Source organism: Natator depressus, chromosome 11 (assembly GCF_965152275.1).
Source record: "Natator depressus isolate rNatDep1 chromosome 11, rNatDep2.hap1, whole genome shotgun sequence".
NCBI lineage: Eukaryota > Metazoa > Chordata > Testudines > Cheloniidae > Natator > Natator depressus.
In genome coordinates this window covers 42,028,666-42,053,959 of record NC_134244.1, presented here as the reverse complement: position 1 = coordinate 42,053,959, position 25,294 = coordinate 42,028,666, and the positions used below count along the sequence as shown (strand labels likewise).

At 39.8% G+C, this 25,294-nt stretch overlaps 1 protein-coding gene across 5 annotated transcripts in view; it reads left to right on the top strand.

Annotated features, from left to right (window-relative positions):
- CHN1 (chimerin 1) overlaps positions 1-25,294 on the top strand; it is a 148,485-nt gene that overhangs the window by 61,394 nt on the left and 61,797 nt on the right. For 4 of the 5 annotated variants that reach the window (XM_074967619.1, XM_074967620.1, XM_074967622.1 and 1 more), the window contains one exon: positions 18,865-19,153. In XM_074967619.1, the coding sequence (XP_074823720.1) occupies positions 18,865-19,153 (289 nt within the window). Of the gene's footprint in view, positions 1-11,148; positions 11,391-18,864; positions 19,154-25,294 lie in introns of all 5 variants that reach the window. The other variant, XM_074967624.1, reaches the window with a different exon arrangement.

The window sequence follows — 25,294 nt, the reverse complement described above, 5'->3', positions numbered from 1 at the left end:
ATCTGTGTCCACTCTAGCTGTGTTAACTGTACCTGCACTGAATGGAGGAGGGATCAGCAGAAGCAGCTTGGCAAAGCTGTGACTGTGATATGAAGAGAAGTGCATGTGCACCTTGAAGGATCAAATATGCCTTATTTTTGCACTGAATTTTGTAGCTTGTGGCAGTAGAGGTACACAAGGCTGTCTTCTTGCTGTGGGGATTGTCAGCAATGTGGTGGTATGTATGACAGCAATATCCACGGGTGAGTGAAGACAGAGTCTCAGAAGGAGTGCTCAGGACAAGAGTGAAGCAAGTCCAGGGTGGTTTGTGTGGAGTAAGCTCAGTGTTTGAGTGCAGGTAGCTCCTGTTTGCTACGCTTGACCTGAACCCATGGTTTGCCTTGGAAAAGAGACAATGTTAGACTTTATCCTACAGTGCTCATGTGCTCTATTTCCAATGTGTTCTGTAGCATAGTGGTTCTCAACCGGGGGTCTGTGGTCCCCTGGAGGTCCGCAAGTCCTTTCAGGGGGGCCGCGGAGACCTGTGGCTGAAACCCGGTGCACCAGCGCTGAAGCCGGCGGTCCCCTACCCCAGCCCCCTCAGGAGCAATGCAGGGCTGAAGCTGGCACTCCTGCCCCGAAGCTAGGAGCGGCATGGGGCTAAAGTTGACAGCCCCTGCCCTGAAGCCAGGACTGGCACAGGGCTAAAGCTGGCAGCCCCTTTCTGCCCTGAAGCCAGGAGTTACATAGGACTAAAGCCAGTGGACGTCCTGCCCTGAAGCCGGGAGCAGCGTGGGTCTGATGCCAGCACCCCCTCAAGCCCCCGAAGCCGGGAGCAATGTGGAGCTGAAGCAGCAAACCTCCCCCCTCCCCCGCCAAGTCATGAGCCTGGAGCCTCAGCGCCCACCCCCCGAAGCTAGGAGTTGCATTGGGAGCCTCCCCTTGCCCGTAGACAGCCCCTAGCTACCCCCCTGCCTGCACCCTGAGCTACCCTCTTGCCTGCAAACAGGCCCTAGCTATCTCCTGCCTGCACCCTGAGCTACTCCCCTCACTTCACACAGCCCCTAGTTACCCCCTACCTGCATCCTGAGCGGCTTACAAACTTTTTGAACTGAGTCCCCCATTTGAGTTATATTTTTTGGTTGCATCCCCCTGCTGGCAGGTTGGCCTCCTGAGTGAGTCAGGCGGGTGGAGGTTGTGTTTCCTCCCTGGACACCACTGTGCAGAGCTGGCTCGAGTCCCACCAGTTCTTCTCCCCCCCCCCCCCAATAGAAGTAAAACTATGCCTATGCCCAAGGGTCCCCCCTGGCTCGAGTCCCACCAGTTCTTTCTCCCCACCCCCACCTCGCTGTGCCCTGGCGTTTTTATAGCATATTGAGGGAGGCCTCAGCAAGAAAAATGTTGGGAACCCCTTCTATAGCATCTGTAAGGGTATAGTCCTAATACATGTGTTACTGTCATGTGTTGCAGGTTTGGCATTTATCTTCACCCTTCCTTTCCGGTTTTCATAGGTTTAAAATTAGGCACTCTCCGCATTCTGGAAGGGCACAAAACACCATTGGGCAACCTTAAGGAAGTTTTGGGGCATTTAATACATAATCACTCTTGAAGAGTTGGTCTAAAAATTTTAAAAATCCTGACGGAAGTTGAAAATTCAAAGTTGTTTCTGTTTCACAGGATTCAAAACACATTTTTATTTTTTTAAAAAATTTTGGGGGACATTTTTAAATCAAAATTTTAACTGAAATAAAAGTCATGGCCTCGGCCTTCTCATGGATGCTTTGTACCTCTCCCATGCTGCAAAGCTGCTAAAGCACCATTGAATCTGGCGAGTCAGAGAATTATCCTTGTGTAAGGAGAATCCCTAGGTGTTCCCTGGTGACATAGGCCCAGCATAAGTCAATTGCAAGGGGTGTTCCCATGGAGAAAGTGGGTGTGGCCAGGATATCTGGTGATTCGCAATTGTCAGTACAGCCTCTAAGGCAGCTGGGCATAAATCAGAGCCGCTTGAGGGGCCTGAATCACATTAGTGTCAAATTTCGTGTAACGGCCCCTGGCCCACTCCAGGGTTGGAGGAATGTAGAGATGGCTCAACACAGCATTGGCCACATCCTTTGAATGATCCTTTCCGAGATCCTGCACCAAGTGTCACTCAGGTGAACCAAAGAATCTCGCCCCTTGTGTATAGAAATTCTGCCAGTTTCTTTTAGTCTGACTGGTGGACACTTGACCATCTGTGTTAATCTGAGTCTTTGCTTTCCTTCTAAATTTGTGAAACAAGATTCCCCTGCAGAGAGAGAGAGAGAGTGTAGGAACAAGAGACCACCCACGACCCTTCTCATTCTGTTTCTAACTCCTCTGCTTATTCACACCTTGTCAGACTCTCATGACATGAAATGTTCAAATTCACTTCACTTCACACTAAAGATTTTTACTCATGGAACCCAGTGTAAAGAGATGGAGTATACTGTAAGCATTACAAATCTAGAGCAACCTTCCAAATCACTAGATAAGTAGACTTAAGACACAGGACTGCGTCATCGAGTCCGGTCCACATCTATTGCAGGCAACACCCTTATATAACTCCATGCATAAATTAATCAAGCCAGCTGAGTTACACCAGGAATTAGTTTAGCCCCATGTATCGCAAATAAATCCATGCCAGAGTCACAGTGTAGCAAAGGTGTTTCTTTGGGAACAGAGTGAACAATAATAGCAGGCCACATCCTTGTGTACAACCAAAATGCATAGAATGCCAATTGGGGTGGTACATAAAGGCTCTTTTTTGCACTGTCCTAGTCCCAATGTTTCTCTCTTCTCACTATTCTTTTTGAGCTCTCAGTATATAGTCTGAGGAGTACTCTAACTTAGTCTGGCCTGTAACAATGTGGGCTAAAAATATTAGACAACAATCAGTATTGGATCCTGGCATGTCCCCTTTTTCTCTTGTATGCCAGCAGCAGGGTGGGTGTTTGGTGTATGAGCCTCGTGTAGACATTCCAATCGGGCTGGAGCTCGGGCTCTGAGACCCATACCTTCCCTGAGCTTCAGAGCTTTGGTTCCAGCCCTAGATGGAACATCTGCACGACTCTTTTTAGCACCATAGTGCAAGACCAAGTCTGTAGACCTGGGCTCTGAGACTCACTGCTGCAGGGTTTTGTTGTTGTTGTTGAGCAGAAGTATCCTGTGTCAGCTCTACAGCACTGTACAGTCACGTTGGCCCTAGGGTGATCCTAGGTTTTGTGGATTGGGTTTATGGCCAAAGTGGCTGCCCTACATCTAGTGATCTCACTTCAAGAGTGTCTTTCATCCAAGAACCACAGAGCCCGTCAGAGTTAATTAAACCTCACAACTCCTGTAAGATAAATAAAACAAGACAAGGTGAAATATGGGGTTTTAGGTTTTCTAATAAATATTTATTTCATGCTCTAATAAGAAATTGGACCAACAGTTTTCCCCCAAATAACCTTTTAAACATGAAGTTTCTCGGTTAGCTAGGTTATCTATAGGCTGTACTGAAATATACTTTCTGTTTTCATGGGGAGCTGTGTTTTGTTTCGTCTTGATAATTACTTTCTTTCTTTGTTATTAGTTAGTTTGCATCTTTACTATTTTTTTTCCAGCTCGAGTACCCTTTTACATCCACACATGATGAAAATGCACTTCTGTTTAAAACCTTTACTAAGGAAAATAAATATGTCATAGTTTGTCTCAAGGGTAGAAGTGAATTCACAGGACAGAAGAAAATGATAAAGTAAATGCATTTTTACCTGTGTTTTACAAATATTACTAGCAGGAGTAAATTGTTGCCTATATATTGGCGTCTGCATGCAAGAATAAAAGTGTTATAACATACATTGTAATAGAAATTAGATATTCCTAATGGATTAAAAGACCTGGAAATTCCTAATTAATTCCTAGAGGTTTTAGATTTGCTTTTAAATGTCAGCAAAACAGTAGGTCCATGCTTAATGCCAAGACCTAGAGCAAATTATGATAACAATAAGACATCACTCACAATGTAGGTTTTTGTGATTGAAAGCTTGTTTAATAATTAGGATGAGGATAAAAAGGAAATGGGGAAAAATGTACTTGTGGTAGGCGTTAAAGTGCGATCACACTGTATGTTCTTTTGCGCTGATATCTGCTGCAGCAGGTTTAGTTGGTTACCATGGTTTCCTTTCCTGCAAATCCTATTGTTTCAATATTGTGAATAAATGGAAATAGGTTCTGCAGTCTGATTAAAAAAAGGTAATTCTCTTAGTTGTGATTATTAATTGCAAGTTTTGATTACAAATGGGTATATTCAAGGGTAGGTGGCATTGGGATATAATCTTGAGAGAAGTTAAATGTCAAAAAACTTACTGATTCTTAGTTTATGTCACTGATTTTATGTATTCTGCAGTAATTCGAAGTATATTTTAAAAGATTGCACAGTAAAACCCCCTGAAATTTTGAAGTGGATGTAAAGAAATTTGCCACTAATATTAATTATAGAATTAATTTTTACTTTAGACAGTACATAATCTGACATCCTACTAATGAACATACTGTTCAGTGGTTCAGATGCATCTTTCAGATTTTGGAGAATAATTGCTTCAATTTTTGCATGTCCGAGTATGTTTTAAAAAATACATCATGACATTCCAAGTCTGGGATCCTACAAAGACCTCCTTTGACCTCAGAGAGATTACTCATGAGAGTAAAGTCAAGCATGTGAATAACTCTATGCAGGATCAGGACCCAAGGCTACATACCTGAGCAATGATCAGAGACTAAGTGTATTGGTGAGAAGGAGAAGGGGGATTGAATCAGGGGAATGGGAGACTGGGAGTCACTTACCTCTAAAGCCAGAGCATCAAATTCTTTTGCAGAGAGGCTGAATTATATTTCTAATTATGGTCCATAGCAACAAAAATTGCCTTTGTTTAAAATTTTCTTTCTCTGGATAGAGTACCCAATTAAATAATTTCTGCTCTACCATCCGGTTCATCTGCACAAAAGGTCTGTATGTTAAACTACCAATAGATAATTTGATCTGAAAGGTTAGGTCTTCTCTTGAACATTTGAGTAGAGTATTTAGAAAGATAAACAATTAGATTTGCAAATAGAAAGCTCAAACTTTTTTTCAAGGAGATAAGAATTTGCACATTGTGTTTGGATGAAATTCACAAGGTAGAACAGGGTTGGGCAAACTTTTTGGCCTGAGGGCCACATCTGGGTATGGAAATTGTTTGGCAGGCCATGAATGCTCATCACATTGGAGGTTGGGATGCGGGAGGGGTGAGGGCTCTGGCTGGGGGTGCGGGTTCTGGGGTGGGGCAAGAAATGAGGAGTTCGGGATGTGGGAGGGAGCTCCAGACTGGGGCAAGGGGTTGGGATGCGGGAGGGAGTGAGGGCTCCAGCTGGAGGTGCAAGCCTGGGGTAGGGCCAGGGATGAGGGGTTTGGGATGCAGGAGGGAACTGCAGGCTGGGAATGGAGCAAAGAGATTGGGAGTTCCTGACCAATGGGAGCTGCAGGGCTGGTGCTTGGGGCAGAGGCAGCGTGTGAATCCCCATGGCTGCCCCTAAGTGTAGGACATGCCGCTGCTTCCAGAAGCCACGGGGAGCCAGGCAAGCCCCCGACCCCACTCCCCAGCTGGAGCTCGAGGGTAGGATTAAAATGTCTGATGGGCCAGTTGTGGCCCACAGGCCATAGTTTTCCCACCCCTGAGGTAGAATATCTCTGGCCCAATCCATGGATATCTAGGAATTTCCTTAGATAGATACCCATGTGATTTCAAGCATCTATATTTTTTCTGCATGGCCTATTCTCTTCTCTACTAGGCCATGATTGATTGTTCATTTCTTGTAGGTATCACAGCAAATATGTGATTGAGGAGGGGTTTGAAGGAGAGGATGGTTTAATGTTTCTCTCTGTTTAGTGAGACAACTGCACTCAGCTGTGCCAAGCCATGCCGTGTGTTGCTGTGCTCAGCCTCCTTTGGTGGTCTGTGGCATGGTAGGGCCCTCTGAATAAAGAGTTCTCTCTGTTCCCGGTGCATGCCTATTTGAGTGCTTTATTACCTAACCGTGGTGCTTGTATGCTCAACGGTTTTATAAACACTAACTTTGTGGGGGCCTCATCTTGTGTTTGCCACCCTCCTCTTACTCCCTTGGTTTTGTCCTGTTCCCTAAAGGCTCTTGCAGTTCTGTTACAGTGCATTTTACATTTTTACATTTTTCAGATAAGCTGGCCTAGAAGTCTCTAGTCGCTCCTGTATTTCATGGTTGGCTGTTGTAATGTGGGTTGAGTTAAAATGACTGGATTACCAAAATTAGGGTTGTATTTTACGTATTTGTCAAGGGTGCATAAATCCAGGGCTAGATGCTTGTTAGATTTGCATAAATCTAAATAAATTAGGGCTGTCGATTAATCACAGCTAACTCATGCGGTTAATTCAAAAAAATTAATCGCGATTAAAAAAATTAATCATGATTAATCACACTTTTATTTGCACTGTTAAACAATAGAATATAGATTGAAATGCACTAAATATTTTTTGATGTTTTACTACATTTTTCAAATATATTGATATCAATTACAACACAGAATACAAAGTGTACAATGCTCACTTTATATTATTTTTATTACAAATATTTGCACTGTAAAAATGATGATGAAATAGTATTTTTCAATTCACCTCATACAAGTACTGAAGTGCAATCTCTTTATCGTGAGAGTGTAACTTACAAACGTAGATTTTTTTCATTCTATAACTGCACTCAAAAACCAGAACCATGTAAAACTTTAGAGCCTATAAGTCCACTCAGTCCTACTTCTTGTTCAGCCAATCGCTAGGACAAACAAGTTTGTTTACATTTACGCAACATAATGCCACCTGCTTCTTATTTACAATGTCATCTGAAAGTGAGAACAGGCTTTCGCATGGCATTTTTGTAGCTGACGTTGCAGGGTATTTACGTACCAGATATGCTAAACATTCGTATGCCCCTTCATGCTTCGGCCACCATTCCAGAGGACATGCCTCCATACTGATGACGCTCATTAAAAAAATAATATGTTAATTAAATTTGTGACTGAATTTCTTGGGGGAGAATTGTATGTCTCCTGTTCTGTTTTACCTGCATTCTGCCATATATTTCATGTTATAGCAAACTCGGATGATGACCCAGCAAGTGTTCGTTTTAAGAACTCTCACTGCAGATTTGACAGAACGCAAAGAAGGTACCAATGTGAGATTTTTAAAGATAGCTACAGTACTTGACCCAAGGTTTAAGAATCTGAAGTGCCTTCAAAAATCTGAGAGGGATGAGATGTGTAGCATGCTTTCAGAAGTTATAAAAGAGCAACACTCTGATGCAGAAACTACAGAACTGAACCACCAAAAAAGAAAATCAACGTTCTGCTGGTCGCATCTGACTCAGATGATGAAAATGAATATGCGTCAGTCCGCACTGCTTTGGATCATTATCAAGCAGAACCCATCATCGGCATGGACGCATGTCCTCTGGAAGGGTGGTTGAAGCATGAAGGGACATATGAATCTTTAGTGTATCTGGCATGTAAATATCTTGCAATGCCCACTACAAAAATGCCCTGCAAAAGTGTGTTCTCACTTTCAGATGACATTGTAAAGAAGAAGCGGGCAGCATTATCTCCTGCAAATGTAAACAAACTTATTTGTTTGAGTGATTGGCTGAACAAGAAGTAGGACTGAGTGGACTTGTAGGCTCTAAAGATTTACATTATTTTATTTCTGAGCGCAGTTTTTTTGTACATAATTCTACATTTGTAAGTTCAACTTCCATGATAAAGAGATTGCACTACAGTACTTGTATTAGGTGAATTGAAAAATACTATTTCTTTTATCATTTTTACAGTGGAAATATTTGTAATACAAATAATAATATAAAGTGAGCACTGTACACTTTGTATTCTGTGTTGTAATTGAAATCAATATATTTTAAAATGTAGAAAACATCCAAAATATTAAAATAAATGGTATTCTATTATTGTTTAACAGCACAATTAATCACGATTAATTTTTTTATTGTGCGATTAATCATGATTAATTTTTTTAATCGCTTGACAGCCCTAAAATAAATGCAGACTTCTGACCGATCCTGGATTCACTGACACTAGCAGTGACCAGAAACCTACTTTCCACCTTTTGCTGGCTGCATGACTGCGTCATTACCTCTCAGATGGCGATATCGCTTCTTTGTTATCTCCAGGAGATACTTCTTCAGTGCACTCTGCTTGGAGCCTTGAATGCTACTTGGAAGCTCCAACTGATGCAAATTGCAGCTGTCTGCCATTTAGATTGCTGAGAGTATGTTACACCTACGCCTTGCTCTGTGCGCTTACTGCCAATTTGCTGCCAGATGAAATGCAATGAGATTCCTGTCTTCAAAACAGTTCTTTGCCTGGGTTCCAGTTATCTCAGAAAATGCCCTCCTCTCGCTCTCCTCTTCCCCATACCTGTTTTCCACCCACTGCTTGAATTGGCTGGCAGGAATGCTTTGGATGACTATCCCAGGAGTGAGCTCATAGGAGCTGTTGTCTGGGGTAGGTCGTACCCTCTGGAGTTTGCTCCTACTGGAAATATTTCTGTGCTTAAACCTGGCCCATAGAAGAATGCTTTGTACAACTTATCTCTTTGTTCCAGGTTTCCATTAAATTCTGCTGTAGAACCCCCATTTCTGGCACTGTTATGGAAGTAAATTTGGGGTTATTTGAGGTTTTGGCCTGTATGTTCAAGATTTGGGGGAAATGGTTGTTTTGTACTTGATCTATCTTTTGTAAATGCATCTGGGTACTACTGAGATGGGCTCATTATAAGTGTATGCAATGATGATAATCCTCTCCTAACCTTAATGAGTAATTAACTGGCTACTTGGGCCTCCCACAGACTGGAATGCTTTTTTTTTCCTTATGGTTCATGTCTTCTTGCCGTGTTCCTGTTCTCCTTCCCTCCTCTTCCCATCTGTTGTTGTTGTCAGTTCTGTTTTCTTTTGGCTAGAGCTTCAAATTTATCCTGGGCTGTTTTGTAAATTGCAGACTTTTTCCTACTATTATAACTTCAGCACTTTCTGGAGATGTGTTCATTGCTTTAGTAGGTTTTGTTTTCTACCTAACCAATGTCCAAGACTGGGTTCAGTGTGTCTAGCGTATGTCAAAGCTTCTTGCTGAGCACATAGTTCATGTTTCACTACAGTCACTACTGTACTACAATTATCTACTGTAACTCATTCAACAGCAAGGGAGGAGGTCTTGTGGTCAAGGCACTGGACTGGAACTCAAGAGATCTTCCTTCATTTTCTGGCTCTGACAGACTTCCTGTCTTACTTTGGGCAAGTCAATTAATTTCTCTGTGCCTCAGTTCTCCATCTATAAAATGGGGGTAACAATATTTCCTTTCTTTGTCTGTCTTGTCTATTTCATGTGGTAGACTGGAATTTGGAAAAGAGACCGAAAGGAGTTAGTGGGAGTTGGTCACCTAACTTTCTTAGGCCCCTTTCAAAATCCCATCCAAATCTCTTTGGGGCAGGACCTGTATTTCACTGTGTTTATACAGTGCCTAGCACAATGGGGCCCTGATCTTGGTTGAGGCCTCTAGGCACTACTGTAATTTAAATAATAAACAAACATAAAAGTCCAGTAGCTCAAGTGTCAGAAGAAGTGTTACTCATATTCTATGTTGTGTTCTCTTCTTGAAGAAGGCCACTGGTCTAATTCCTTTCTGGCCCCCACCAGTAATGTTGCTCCCTCCCCCACCTCGTATCTTGAGGGCTGCAATTTAGACACACATCTTCCAGCCAGTCCTTTAGTTGCCCTCTTCTATTGTCTGCCTTAGCAAATGGGCTGCTTTATAAATATGCATTTGAGGAACCATTTTTAAAGCTTATTACTTATGCATTAAAAAAAATCATTCAGCGATAAATACCTTGGCCTTTTAAAGCTTTTTTCCCCCCGGAAAAGAACGGATTCCATATTGTTGTTTTATCTCATAGTTGTTTTTATCAAACACACTTTTAATTATTCAAGCACATAAAGCACTGTAAATAGTAAATGTATTAGTGCCAAATTTCCCCCTCACTGATACCTGTTTTATACTTAAGCTAATTCAATTGAGTTAAATGGCATTACTCCAGCTTTATGCCAGTGCTAGTGAGAGGAGAATCAGGGACATTTCTTTTAACATTCATAAACTACCAAATGGTGTTTAATGCATTTGGTAACAAATATTTGTGGGTGTATATGTGCCACCTATACGGGACACACATTTAGGATGCCAGTTGGATGAAATCTTTTAAATTTATTCTGTTTCACTGAGTCCTGAAAAAATGAAAATCACTGGTAGCATAGGTCATTTTAATGGGCATATTACTTTATAATGACTGTTTATCATCTGTTCTCTCCCATTTGTTAATTCAGCAAGCATTTTAATGGCAGATCAGGCATCACACTAAGAGAATTAATTTTTTATAGATGGTGGAGCACCACAGAACAGTAATTCCTATTTGTGGTCTAAACTATTCCTCTGCAATTTATTTATGTAACCATGGTCAAGAGAAGTTAAGATGGAGGTACATAAAAACAGCAGTTTCTGTTTTGATTATGAGCATATCACCTGTTTTGACCTACTAAGATACGTTCCCCAGAATACTATAATTATTATATTTGGTTAGTAATTTAAAGCAAAATGTATTCAAAAAACTTCATAGTACAGAACTTTTTCTTTTTTAACTCCTACTAGGTTTTGTAATTCTAGGGGAACAGTGGGAAAGACTCTAGACTGTTTCAAACAGTAATATTTTAGTAAATAACAGCTGACATATGTATATAAAACATGGCACCTTTCATCCAAAGTGCTCACCAGTATATACAAACTACTATGTGTAGCTTTCACCTCATAAATCACTGAAATGTGGCCATGTCTTGTAAGGAAAGCAGCAGCTTTCAGACAGCACACAGCGATGTTAAACATTGTCAGGACAGAAAAATAAGAATTTCTTTTTCAGTTAAAACTACAGGATGACTTTGGAATTTAGAATTAGAATTCAGCCAGAACATGAGGGCATACACCTCATCTTTCAGAAGAAGTATCATAGGAGTTCTAATGACTACAAATAATTAGAACCTTGGTTTTAAATTTCATCTAGACTACAGAACCAGAAGCATTTTACCACCCTTATTCAAAAGTAACTACAAGAATAGCAGCAGATGCTAGTGGTCTAATGGGGGCAGCGTACTACAGCTCATGGGACACTGGACTGGGAGTTGATTGCTACTCCGTACTCTGAAACTGGCCTGCAATGTAACCATTGGCAAACCACTTAATTCATTTTCTTCATCTGTAAAATGGAGGCAGAGCACTTTGAGATCTCTGAATGAAAAGAGCTATGTAAGTACTACTCTATCATTATTATTACTCTATTACTCAGCCATAGCCTAAACCCTTCTGTCATTTTATCCACTAGCCAAACATTATAGGTCTAATTCACAAAGGTTTTTGGCTTTGTGCACCATCAATACTAAAGCAAATATCAGTAAAAGCACCTCATGGCAGGTTTTGAATCTTAAAATGGTTGGCTTTTTTTTGTTTGTCTCTTTTACCTGCCAAGCTACTTGACTCTCTGTTCATCTATATGTACCAGTAGTTTGCTCACTTTTAGATATCCCTAACCTCCCCTGGTTAATATAAATACTAATATTTTGTTAATTCCATTACTTCTTGCAATAAGAAGGCTTTACTTGCTATTAATTCCCTTTTTTAAAAATCGGTAATCAGTTTTAACAAATGTGTGTTGCTATTGTTTATTAAATATTATGGTAGTCAAGCAGTGAAACTTTATGGAGAACAAAATCAAGACAGCGTGATCAGTAAATTGTATTGTGTGGTATACTGTTTACCAAAGAAATGAGTTCAGGCTGCAGGAATTTCAGAGGCCAAACTTGTGTTGGAAAAAGTAACCATAAAATGCAATGACAGTCTGTAATTGGTCTTTAGCGAAGCTGCAGACTCAATTTTGTCTTAACAACTGAGTTTGGTAAAAACAACTTTAACAAAATTTAAGACTCATGGAAATCTTTACATGATGATTTTTAATCCAATGGGAGCTTTTAACCAAACATTTGACTCCAATGTTTGCAACCTAAATGCAAGTGAAATAGCCTATTCAAAAAAACCTACTTAAACAATTTGTGTCATCCTGGTAGAAAAAGAAAGACTAAGTGAAACATAAATAGTGAAAAGCAAATTACACTTTTAAAATTCTTTCAGTTTTAAATGATACAAAAGGGGTACTAGGTATGGAAATTTCTTGTCTTTTATATCTTAATACTGTCCGTTCAAGCCATATGTTTTCTTACATTCACAATTTAAATATTTATGTGGGTATAGAGAACTAATTTAAGAACAAGTTGTTTTTAGTATGAGAAAACTATGCAAGCAAAGAGATGGATTATAATCATGGTATGAAAACTGCTTAAATGAAACCAATGGGAATCACACACATTAGTGAAAACAAAGGTGCAATGTGGACCATATTTTTACAGAATGCTATAGAATGATGGTCATCTCTCTATGATGATGATTCTGATGAAGTTTCCATTTCAAACCTGATTTTGCCCCCACCCTCCTACAATTTACCAGGAAAAAAAACAGTTCATATAGGACTCAAAATTAGAAGGCTAGACCTGAGATTAAGATAGAATCTTTATGCAAATGTTGAAATTTGGTGGACACTAGGTTCCTAAATCACGATACCCTCATTATAGAAGGGTTAAAGCATAATTCCAACTTTTTGACCCTTAACAAAAAATCAGAAGGTAAAACAAGTTTTACTAGATATCCCCAGCTGAGCTGTTTTTCCCAGAACCAAAATTTGGTTGATTAATTTGAATTTTCAAAAATTATTGATATTTTATTTAATAACATTTCTAGAAAATTTCTGCTCCAGGTATGTTACTATAGGGCATCAGAGGACTGCTGGAGACCTAAGCTTTCCTTTAAGAAAAATGTAAGGCTTCAAGCCCTTTCCCCAGCGGCAATAGACCACAAAGTGTAACCTGACCACTCAGGCGCTGCCAAGTCCAGGTGAGGCATTAGCCCTTCCTTTCCGTGGGGTATGTTCAGGAGAGGGGAACTAGTGCTCCTCTACCTTCACCACCCAATCAACCATGAGGGTCACCAAACAGAGAAAGCGGTGAATAATTAGTGTGTTCTGTGACTGCTCCTGAGTCAGAGCTAACCATTCACCTGGACCCCTCTGTTCCTGACAGCTCCTACCCTAGCATTAGGTCTCTGGTGGGACTTTCCCAAGGGGGCATAGGAGTAAGCTTCCCCCTTATGACTGTATTAAAAACTGAGGAAGTTCAACCCAAATAACTTTGCTAAGATTTGCTTGAGAACTGCAATCTTAACTCTTGGCTTTCTGTGTTTTAACATTTGAGGGATTTTTAAAGTCTGCATCTCCTGAAAGGTAATGTTCTCAGCTCATTGATCTGCACCTACTACTTTAATTTCACCTTAACAAATCTCTCTGATATATAGAAAGCACACTGGGACTTTGCATATTATTGACTCTGATTCACCACTGTTACTCCTGTTCGTGTAAAGCCAATGAAATCAATGAAGTTATATGGGCATAAAACAGGAGTAACATAGTGAAGTCAGAGTTAGTAAACTTTTCATCTCCATAAGATACTAATTTTAAAGCCAGTCATATTATTTTCAGAGTATCTATTAGCAACCAGGAACAATGTTAAGGAAAATACTACTACAAATTAATAACACAATTTTTGCCTAATAAATTGGCTCTAACATTTGTATAAGGTGACAAGTGAGAAAAATCAAGGAAACTCAGTTAAAGATAAAACAAAACATAATGTACTTCCATTGTTTGTTGTTATTTTTATTACATGTATTTGTAAAGCACTCATCATATGTAGTATCAGTTAGGTACTGCCTCTGCTCTTGATTCCTGCTACAGCAATTGAGATCAGCTGCTGACACACTAAAGTGTACAGTCTTCAGATTCAGCTGGGAGGGCTGCTAGGAGGCAGTGAAGTGTCCCTTCATTTTCAGTGAAGGGTCATCAGCTGTGGACTTTGTTGCCTATCCTGAGACTGAGTCCAAGTTTGCTAACCTTCAGGGCACACTACAAATCCTGTATGTTTTCCCAGATGCTCTGAATTAGGAGAGTTAGAGATGGTGAGGGGGATGGGTGACTGTTAGTGATGGCACTAACTCTGGATGCTGGTTTGTAATTATAGGTATTTTGTAAACACTCAAGTGCATGTGCCTAGAGCAGTGCATAGGTACATTTTTTAAACAGCAAAATATATTAAGTTGGGGCAGTGAAGCATATTACAGGGGTGGATGAATGGCGGTATGTTGTACAATTGGTTTCACACTGTTGCATTTGTACTTTTAAAATCCATATGCATAGAGGATAAGAATGTTCTCGAAAATCTGGATGGTTTTGCAGTCATTAAACATCCTCCCTATGTTTCACCAGTGACTGCTGCATAAAGAGCAGGTAGCTGAGAGTCTGCATTACATCTTTTTAGGGATAAGGGACCTAATTGGTCTCTTCACTCCTTTATTTCTGGCCACTATTGCCGCTACACTTCAGTCCACTTTCCCAGATTGTGTTATTCTCTCTGCCCCACTGGCAGCCAAACGGGCTAGACAGAGCAATCGCCTTTCAAGCAACTTTGAATTAAAAAAAGTCTTTTATCTTTAGGTCAGCTACTTGCAAACAAATGTGCAATAGATACACTAAGAATGTTATGATGACATGTCAAAGTCCATTTTTTATTCTCTTTCTTGGCAAAGCTTCCAGTGTTCCACTGTTAACTGAAAGAGAGTGTACATTGTATATGTCTTGTTTTCTGTTTATTAAACAAAAAACAGCTGTTGCTAAAGCCTCCCTTTAGAAGGAGAATGTCAGAAGTTCAAACATAAAATTTGTGACCTACTTAGTTCAGTGGTCATGCAGAAATGAACAAGGTATAGTAATGTTATAGATAAGGTAAAAATACCAAAAAATATGGCCTGATGGAAAAATTGAAACCAAGATATCTGTGTAGGTAAAACAAGGTCGAAAGGATTGAAACACAATTTTTTTTTAATGGAGAGAGCTTGCAGCTGCACCCATAAGATACGTGTTGTAATTCATCAGAATAGTAATATTATGGAATAATAAAGAGATTTAAAAAGGGCAGACGGAAACAAAACCTGGAATTGTTGAAGAGAGAGAAATGCCTTCAAGACAGTAATAATAATAACCATGTAAAGAATCAGATGCTCTTTTCTCCTTACTAGTACTACCTTGAAAAAATACATCTCCCCAACTGCATACTGTAAAGAAGGAATAGCAGAGAAATAGGCTGGATTGGAATGTAGGGGGAAGCTATTTAACTTTCATCTGTTGCAGAAAAAACAGTTTATTTCAGGTATCTTTTCCAAATTAGTCTGTTGCTGATTGAATTTCAGAACCACACATGAGGTCCATTTATCAAGTACCTTGCTTATGAGAGCACTCCTGGGTTAGGAGCATGCACCTGAAACTGATTAGGTATCTGGAGAAATACAGCTTTTCAGAGAGAAAGCGTGTGGTTCCCTAGAACTGTGCCAAAGAGTGAACAGGGGGGAAGTCTGGTCTGTTTGTGTTGTGTATGAGAGAGAGGTCAGTTTGCGGAAGTGGATGCTGAAAAGCTGGCATCACTGCTGATGCAGAATTAAGATTATGAACCATTGTCTAGTGGTTGTGCTAGTGGTAAGATGAAGATCTCTGGGTGAAGGGGTAGAGGATATGTACTGTTAGGGACCTTAACTTTCCATTTCCTTATTTTTGAGTTGTGTGTCAGGTATGTTGTGTGCAGCACCTTTAACAGGCACAAAAACACTATGTTGTGGATCAATGTACATGGGACTTGATCCTGCTCTTATTGTTTTTGATGGGAAGATCAGTCCCTTAAAGTTTGTCCTTCCATCCTTCCTCTGTATTTTACTGTTCTGTTTGTCCGAACTTTGTATTAACATCTGAAGAATATTGCCAATCTTCAAATATACTTAGTAATGACAGGCCCCGAGAAGCTTGTCTGAGCCTTTATCTTCTCCTGTTTAGATTAATCCTCTCCTGATCCTTTCATTGCTAGAAAGCCAAGAAGTTTGATAAGTGACCTTCAGCTTGTATAGAATTCTGTGACCCAGGTATTCTTAAGTTCTATAGGAGCATATTTTACAGATTTGAACAGCTCTTCACTGTTCTTAACTGTTCACTTCTTTATAAAAATCAATCTTTTTGTTTATTAGCCTCTACGGCTCTTTATTCTCAGGGTCCTGAATATATCTGAAACTTACTCAGTTCTGACTTCCTTTCCTGGAAAAGCCTAAAATCATAAAGGATATGCTGTGTGTGTTATTTCCATTGACTTTAATGGGAGTGTGTGATGGTTACCCACAAGAGCTCCAATGTGCTGAGCATTCTTACCTCCTGTTCACGTCACTGGGAGGTGAGGATATTCAGGATTTCACCGATGGAATTAATCTCATGATCAGGTCTGGGAGTAACTACCACTGTGCTCAGCAATAATTTAACAAATAAGGTGCAGAGCCTGTCTTCAGTGCAGGAGTCTGGCTGTGTCTCTATTGTTTTGCCTTTCATAAAATCTTTCAAAACTCTTCATTGGCACAGTAAAAACAAGTTAATGAAAAAGCCAGGGCATTGCCCTAAATATATACATGTATAATGGAGAAACTGACCCCACTACTTACCAAAATATGTGGTGAGATGCTGTAATTGCGTGTTATCTCAGTTTGAATCATTCACCTGTTGCATTTTGTCACAAGCTAGATTGTGAGCTCTCTGGGGTAGGAATTGTTTTTTAGACTGAGTTTGTATAGTACTTAATACACGGGAGCTCTGATTCTGGAATGGTGCCCCTAAACTCTGTTTCAGAACAAATAACGATAAACAATTGAACATTGCAATTTCCAGATAAGTCCAATGGATGCTGTAGATCAGTATCCTGCCTCTGACAGTGACTACTATCAGTGCACTAGAGAAAGAAGGAAGAAACTCAGTAATGGAATAATCTTCCCACAGAAGAAATTTCTTCCTAAGGCCTGTCAGATATTGGTTGGCATATGACTTGAAGCTTGATGCTTTATATACCTAAAAGGTTTTCATTTCCATTTTAATGTAACTGTGGCTGTTCTCATTATCTGTATAAATAGCTAAGTACTTGCCCTCAGTAATGCCTTGTAGCAATGAGTTCTACAGGATAATGTTGTGTTGTGTAAAAATGTTTCCCTTTATTGTTTTTTAATTTGTTGCCTTTCAGTTTTGCTTTGTGAACTCTTCTTCCTTTATTATACGGAAATGTAAATAGAAACATTTGATTCATCTTGTGTATACTCCACCCACTAATTTGTATACATGTTTCATATCCCATCTTATTAGTGAACAGGATGTGAACTCCCCTAAAAGCTCCTTGAAAAGAACCTTAACTTTTATTTTTAAAGCACAGTTCTTGAATTTACAGTTTGTGTTGGTTTATCTTTTTTTCCAGTTTAAATTGAAAACCAGAATGCTTAATTTTAATTGAGAATCAATTATTTTACCTACGTTCTGTTATTAAAATACATACCTTTTCAAGAACATTAATTACTTCTTTTGAAGAATACCTATGTTTCAACCTAATACTAGTCACACAATTTTGTGCTTTCATCTGTTTAGGTAGGCTCCATTCAAAAGGCATACTTTTGTAGAGCACTTCTGTTTTCTGTTTGTTTGTTTTTTAACAGCAATATGCAGCTTTCATTTCAGAAATGAAATCTTAATGAGGCGGTATTTTGTTTTTATGATTGATTTGGCCAGTTAGATAGCATAAAGAAGTCTAATACCCTGAACAGCAGCACCTACTGCTGTCTGGCCAAGGAGTGACATTGGAGTCAGTGGTGAAAGCAGCTTCTTGCTCCCATCCTCTCTGCAAGACAAGCATTGGTAGTTACCAAGTGCACACACTGATGTCTGTTCACGCATGTGCAGATGGCTTCAGAAAGCAAATTGTTCCAGGCTTTCAGTAAGATTTTTGAAAAGGTGCTTGAAGTCAGGTGGAGTCAACACACTCATTTATGGTTATTAAAAGGTTACATCAAAATGCTATTCAAACCAGGCTGCAGAATTACTAGCATCAGATTATGGCTTAAATATCCTGTATATTACAAAGATTTGCTTGAAGCATAGCACAGAGGGCCTTTTGTAAAAAGCTTGAGGAGTTAGTCCTTGGCATTTGGCCAGCAATAAAGAAAGCTTGCCCTTGTGCCATTCTGTCCTCCACTGCTCAGATTCTGGCAGCAGTTTGACTTCAGTGTAATTGTTGGCACTAAAGCTAAACTGTACCCTGAATGGCCTCTTCCTACAAAAAGACAGGAGTACAGAGGTCTAACACTGCATCAAATCTCTGTATTGGTCTACTGTAATAGAGGACTCTGTTATGAGAACTTTTCATATCAGAGAGGCAAGCAATAGACTATAGAGGCGCCATACTAAAGAAATCCCTTAAACAGAGTGTGAAGTATTTTTCATTTTTTCCACAGGATAATGATGTGTCCAAACAGGATAAGAGAACAAATAGCTCGTTCTAGGGCAGGCATTAGTTTGGCTGTCTATCCACAGTTGTTGTTGTTCTACCCTTGTGTACAGTAGTTTAATTTTATATTCCTCCTCGTTCAGACCATACACAGCATAGTCACAGATTTAAATGATAGGGTATTTTTATTGTTGCAAGGCATCACTTGCTTAATCTTTCTTTTAAAAATAAATATATATCTATGTGTATACTTTCCCATTTCATTGAGGCAGATTTGGAAATCAAACCAGGAACTTCAGACTCTACTACGATGGAAAACACTTTGTTGGGGAGAAACGTTTTGAGTCCATCCATGACCTGGTGACAGATGGATTGATTACTCTTTATATTGAAACCAAGGCAGCAGAATATATTGCCAAGATGACAATAAATCCAATTTATGAACACATAGGATATACAACCTTAAACAGAGAGCCAGCACACAAAAAACATATGCCAACCCTGAGAGATACATATGATGGCAAAGAATCTACAGGAGAAGATGAGGTAGCAGAGAAAAGGGTAAGCAACTGTCAAAACACACTTTTTTTTTAATTAGACTTTTATTTTATACTTTTAACTCAACTCCACTGAAGAATATTAAATATGTTTATAGGTGTTTAATCTAAATGGTTACATCAGATATTTTTGATTAATAGTAAGTTATATGTTAAGATGTTTTACTAATCTTTCCAAGTTTTCAAATGGAAATTTTTTGCATATTGTAAATGCCTCTGATTCATAAACTTTTATCATAAGGTTCTTTGTTTTTTTAAAAGAAATTATTGCTATTACAAATGTCAATCCTCTGATATTCCAGAAGGGCTAAAGATATTTAAACTTATTTACTGTGCAAAAAGACAATTGCCCTTTAATACAGAAATGTATTCCATAATCTATTCAGCATTCCCCATACAATGATAGTAAAGTTGTCCACTTTATAAATAAGTCTGTTCATTAACAAGATAAAATGTTAAAACATTTCACATGACCTAAGTTCAGCCTGTCATTAACTGACAGAACTATTTTTGGCCTCAACCAGGCTTATGAAGAAGGATATCTCTCTTCAGAGAGTTGCATTATCAACTGAGAACTAACTGCATTTGTGGGGGGGAGGGCTTTAAAATAAATAAATAAATTTAGAACCAAATGCAGGATAAATTTCAGACTTTGTACTCTTGCAGAACATCTTTAATGTAATGTAGAAGACCCCAAAAACAGTTGCCATATAGCTTTGTTAACATGACAGATATAAAACTTGTTTTTAAATTCATATTAATACATTTTTAAAATAATGATAGTTTGTTAAAATAAATAACTAGAGGAAAAATTGATTGCATCTGTTTATTAAAAAGCCCATAAATGGCAATCTTTCTTAAGTGTGTGTTTTAAAATATTACTTAAAATATCAATATATTCACGCATATATAATATGCGCTCTAGGCTCTCCTGTTTCAATGTTGTTAAGCGTTTTTTGCAAATTACTGTAAATCACAAAAGAAAATACTACGTTTAGGTCTGATTACATATTCATCTTCCCAATCAGAGATAAGGAACACATTTCTTGTAATCCTTACATATATTGACATTTTGTGTCTACGCTGTTGTGATTGAACTTTTTTAATGTAGTAAATCGTAGAATCATAGAAGATTAGGGTTGGAAGAGACCTCAGGAGGTCATCTAGTCCAGCCCCCTGCTCAAAGCAGGACCAACACCAACTAAATCAATCCAGCCAGGGCTCTGTCAAGCCAGGCCTTAAAAGCTCTAAGGATGGAGATTCCACCACCTTCCTAGGTAACCCGTTTCAGTGCTTCACCACCCTCCTAGTGAAATAGTGTTTCCTAATATCCAACCTAGACCTCCCACACTGCAACTTGGGACCATTATTCCTTGTTCTGTCATCTGCTACCACTGAGAACAGTCTAGATCCATCCTCTTTGGAACCCCTCCTTCAGGTAGTTAAAGGCTGCTATCAAATTTCTATCAAATTGCTATCAAACTCTTCTCTTCTGCAGACTAAGCAAGCCCAGTTCCCTCAGCCTCTCCTCATAAGTCATGTGCCCCAACCCCCTAATCATTTTCATTGCCCTCAATATATTGGAAAATATATTGATTCTAGCTGTCCATTTTAATCACCTGATTTCTTGCCTGAAACTAGCAGTGGTATAGGTCTGATTTACCTGGGTTCTGTTCCCTGGTGCCATTGACTGGCTGTCTGATGTTGAGCAAATCACTTAACCATTCTGTGCCTCCATTTCCCCATTTATAAAATTGATACTAATGCTTATCCAATTTTGTAAAGTGCTTGGTGCGACCTACAGTTGAAAAGCACTGTGAAAGTAGTACGGTGTGACCATCTCTGACTGCCAAAGTTGACTCACCAGTGTGTATGAGAAACAATATGCATTTGAACATGTCTCCAGAATTTATCTCTAGTCCCAAATGAAGCCTATTCCATTAAAAATAGGTTTCTTATTTACAGACTTCTTCGTTTATTGGGAACAAGAAAACTGTTTCAAATCAATAGGTTGGGTCAACATTTTGAAATATTGGTTTGCCCCTATAAATGACAGCTGTAAGTAAAATACCTTTTTTTAATAGCATAGACCAGAGGTTCTCAAATTGTGGTCCGCGAGCTCCATTCAGGTGGTCCACAGATAGTTCCCTCTAAGGTGCGCGTGTGGGTGGTCATGCACAAGAGAATGAAGGGCCACCCACCTAATTAGTGGAGCCGTGCAGGCGTGGCTCCACTAATTAGGTGTCTAGACCCTGGAAAAGATGCACATGTAAGGTGAGGTTGTGGCCTTGGGGGGAAGGGGCATTGGGGTGAGAAGAGGGGGTGAGAGGAATTTGGGACGTGCAGGGCTGCAGCGGCCAGAAAAAGAGGCGACTTTCCCCAGCTCCAGGGCTGCAGCTGCTGGGGAGAGACGGCCCTGCTTCCCAGCCTCAGCTCTGTGGCTGCTGTGGAGGGGGAGAGAGGGAGAGACCTCCCTCCTCCCCAGCCTCAGCTCAGGGGCCGCCACGGCGGGGGGAGAGAGGGCACATCCGTTGCATTAGAAAGATAAGACTACTGACATTAAAATACGAGTTGTGTGCTTTTATTTGTAGAACAAAATAACTTTAATGTTAAGGCTTTTTTATATAGCGCTTTTATCCAAAGCACTTCACAGTAGTTAGCTAACGGTACAAACACCATTTGGAAAGATCATTAAGTGGTCTGCCAAGACTCTCTGCAATTTTCAAGTGGTCTGCGAAAAAAAAAGTTTGAGAACCACTAGCATAGACTGTCTAAATGGCCTTATATGCTTTTTTCTTCAGTACTTAAGAAGCTTTTTCCACTCCCAATGAACTCAGAGGGGACTTAAGGGGACTCAGAACCTCACAAGATCAGGCTGTTAGTACTGAATTCTATAGATCCTAACAGTGGGGGATGTAAAATATTAGTAGAAAATGTCACCTGTTAATTACAGGTAAAGTTCAGTCAGGTGCAGAAGGCTGACAGAAGGTCCTCCACACCACTTACACCACCTAACAAGGGCTTACATCGTGTTGGAGGGTCTTGAGTGGGCTTTCTGCACTGGCATTTCTTTCATCCTACAAGGGTTTGATTTAAGGCAAAACCTTGAACAGAAGTTCTGGAAATCATCAGATCATGGGGGGAGGTGGTGGTTGTGTGGTTTTTTTGGTAAATTCAACTCTTATCACATTTATCATACTTCACTTACTCACTACTATTCAAAGAGAGTGCTGTCATTTTGTGAAGAGGTAATAGAATTTTGTTGTTTAGTGTCATAACATTTTCTGCACTGGCGGAAAAGTTTGTACAGTGTAAGGATTGTAGAGGAGGTTATTACGGAAGGACACTGTTTGTTTTTTCTTAGATGGATGCTGTCAAATCAGACTTCCATCAATAAAAATGTACATGTGTTTTCTCACAGAATAGATCAAGAACTATTGAGTAGTTCTCTCAAATTGAAATTTTAGATGAAAAGCCTTAGAGAGATTAGTCATGTAATTGCCACATCCCACACCCTTTGTTTGGAAGTTATAAGCATACATTTTGGAGACAAAGCAAGTTTGGCTAACAGTCTGGATTGGCCCGAAGCCCAGTTTTTATGAGTCTGGTCTCATTATTTGGTTTGGAACCTAATTGATGTGGGCATAGAAACAATGGGTCAGTCTATATTGCCAAAAAAATAATAATCACAGCAGCGAGACTCAGAGCCAGGGGCAACTGACTTGGGCTTGTGCTACAAGACTAAAAATAGCAGTGTAGATGTTCCCACTTGCACTGGAGCCTGGGCTCTGAGGGTGTGTCTACATTGCAATAAAATACCAATGGCTGGCCCATGTCAGCTGGCTGGAGCCCAGGTTCTGGGACCCTGCGAGGGAGAAGAGTCCCAGAGTCCAGCACCCCATCTGGGGGAAGGGTTCCAAAGCCTGGGCTCCAGCCCGACCCTGACATCTACACTGCAGTGTTATAGCCCTGCAGCCTGAGCCCCGCAAGCATGAATCGGCTGACACAGGTCATCCGTGGGTGTTTTATTGCAGGTAGATATACCCTGATACCCTTCCCCATCGCTGGTCTGAGCCCTAGTCAGTTGACCTGGCTCTGACACACTCTGCCATGGAGGTGTATTTTGCAGTGTAGATGTAACTAGTGAGACGCACACTCCATAGCATGGATAAATGCAGAGGCTGCAATTTCATTTATAACTATTACCAAACTGGAGTAACGCCCCAAGTTACCCAGCAGGGTTATTCTAGTGTGGACTTCAACTGGCATCCATGGCCCCAGATACTACAAACTTGAGGGTGGGTGTGTAGGCCATGCCCGCGCTATACCCTTAGGCCTGCTCCAGCATCCTCCCAGCCCCATCAGAGTCACACCTCAGCTAACAAGATGAGTGTTTGAACGGTTTGTGGTTCGCATGGTCAATATAGACCCCACTAGTGTCTTCATGCAACACGTTATGAGAATTTACCACTTTCAGCTAAGTTTTATAAAGAATATTAAAATTGTGTGATACACAATATGCATTTTTATATAAATGCTGTGTCACTTGTGTAAAATATTGTATGTGTTTCAGAAATGCTTAGCGGAAAGTGACCCCAAACACTGGATAATAGGAAATATTTCCTTGCCTTTTTTAAAAATTGCCTGCTCTATAACATACAGTGTTGTTATAGCCCTGTCGGTCCCAGGATATTAGCAAGACAAGGTTGGTGAGGTAATATCTTTTATTAGACCACCTTCTGTTTGGGAAAGGTACTGAGAGTGTTACAGCTAAATACAAGATTAAGCAGATAGTACCTATTCCCGACCTGAAGAAGAGCTCTGAAGAAAAGCTTGTCTCTTTCACCAACAGAAGTTGGTCCAATAAAAGATATTGCCTCACCCACCTTGTCTCTGCTATATAAAGATATTTTATGGGTAGTGATAGTGCACAATACAAAGTAGTTGTATCCGCAGTTAAGCTGCAGACCCTAGCCTTCTCCAGCAAACTAAACATTTATTGTCTGCATTAGAAACTTCCAGAGCCCCTTAAAAATACGGTACAAAACTGTACAAAAGTTAATACACTGTTGTTTTTTTATGATAAGCTGATATTTGTCGCTGTTTGTTTAAAGGCTGTATTTATAAAAAAAAAATAGGGATGTCAACCAACTAAAAAACTAATTGTGATTAAACAATAATAGAATACCATTTATTTAAATATTTTGGATGTTTTCTGCATTTTAAAATATATTGATTTCAGTTACAACACAGAATACAAAGTGTACAGTGCTCACTTTATATTATTATTTGTATTACAAATATTTCCACTGTAAAAATAATAAAAGAAATAGTATTTTTCAATTCACCTAATACAACTACTGTAGTGCAATCTCTTTATCATGAAAGTTGAACTTACAAATGTAGAATTATGTACAAAAAATAACTGTATTCAAAAACAAAACAATGCAAAACTTCAGAGCCTACAAGTCCACTCAGTCCTATTTCTTGCTCAGCCAATCGCTCAGACATACACATTTGTTTACATTTCCAGGAGATAATGCTGCCTGCTTCTTGTTCGCAGTGTCACCTGAAAGTGAGAACAGGCGTTCACATGGCACTGTTGTAGCTGGCATTGGAAGATATTTACATGCCAGATGCACTAAAGATTCATACGTCCCTTCATGCTTCTACCACCATTCCAGAGGACATGCGTCCATGCTGATGACGGGTTCTGCTCGATAACCATCCAAAGCAGTGCGGACTGATGCATGTTCGTATTCATCATCTGAGTCAGATGCCACCCGCAGAAGGTTGATTTTCTTTTTTGATGGTTTGGGTTCTGTAGTTTTCACATTAGAGTGCTACTCTTTTAAGGCATTTGAAAGCATGCTCAACACCTTGTCCCTCATCCCACTTCAGATTCTTAAATCTTGGGTCAAGTGCTATAGCGATCTTTAGAAATCTCACATTGGTACCTTATTTGCATTTTGTCAAATCTGCAGCAAAAGTGTTCTTTAAATGAACAGCATGCTGAGTCGTCATTCGAGACTACTATAACATGAAATATATCGCAGAATGCATGTAAAACAGAGCCGGAGACATGCAATTCTCCCCCAAGGAGTTCAGTCACAAATTTAATTAATGTATTGTTTTTTTAATGAGC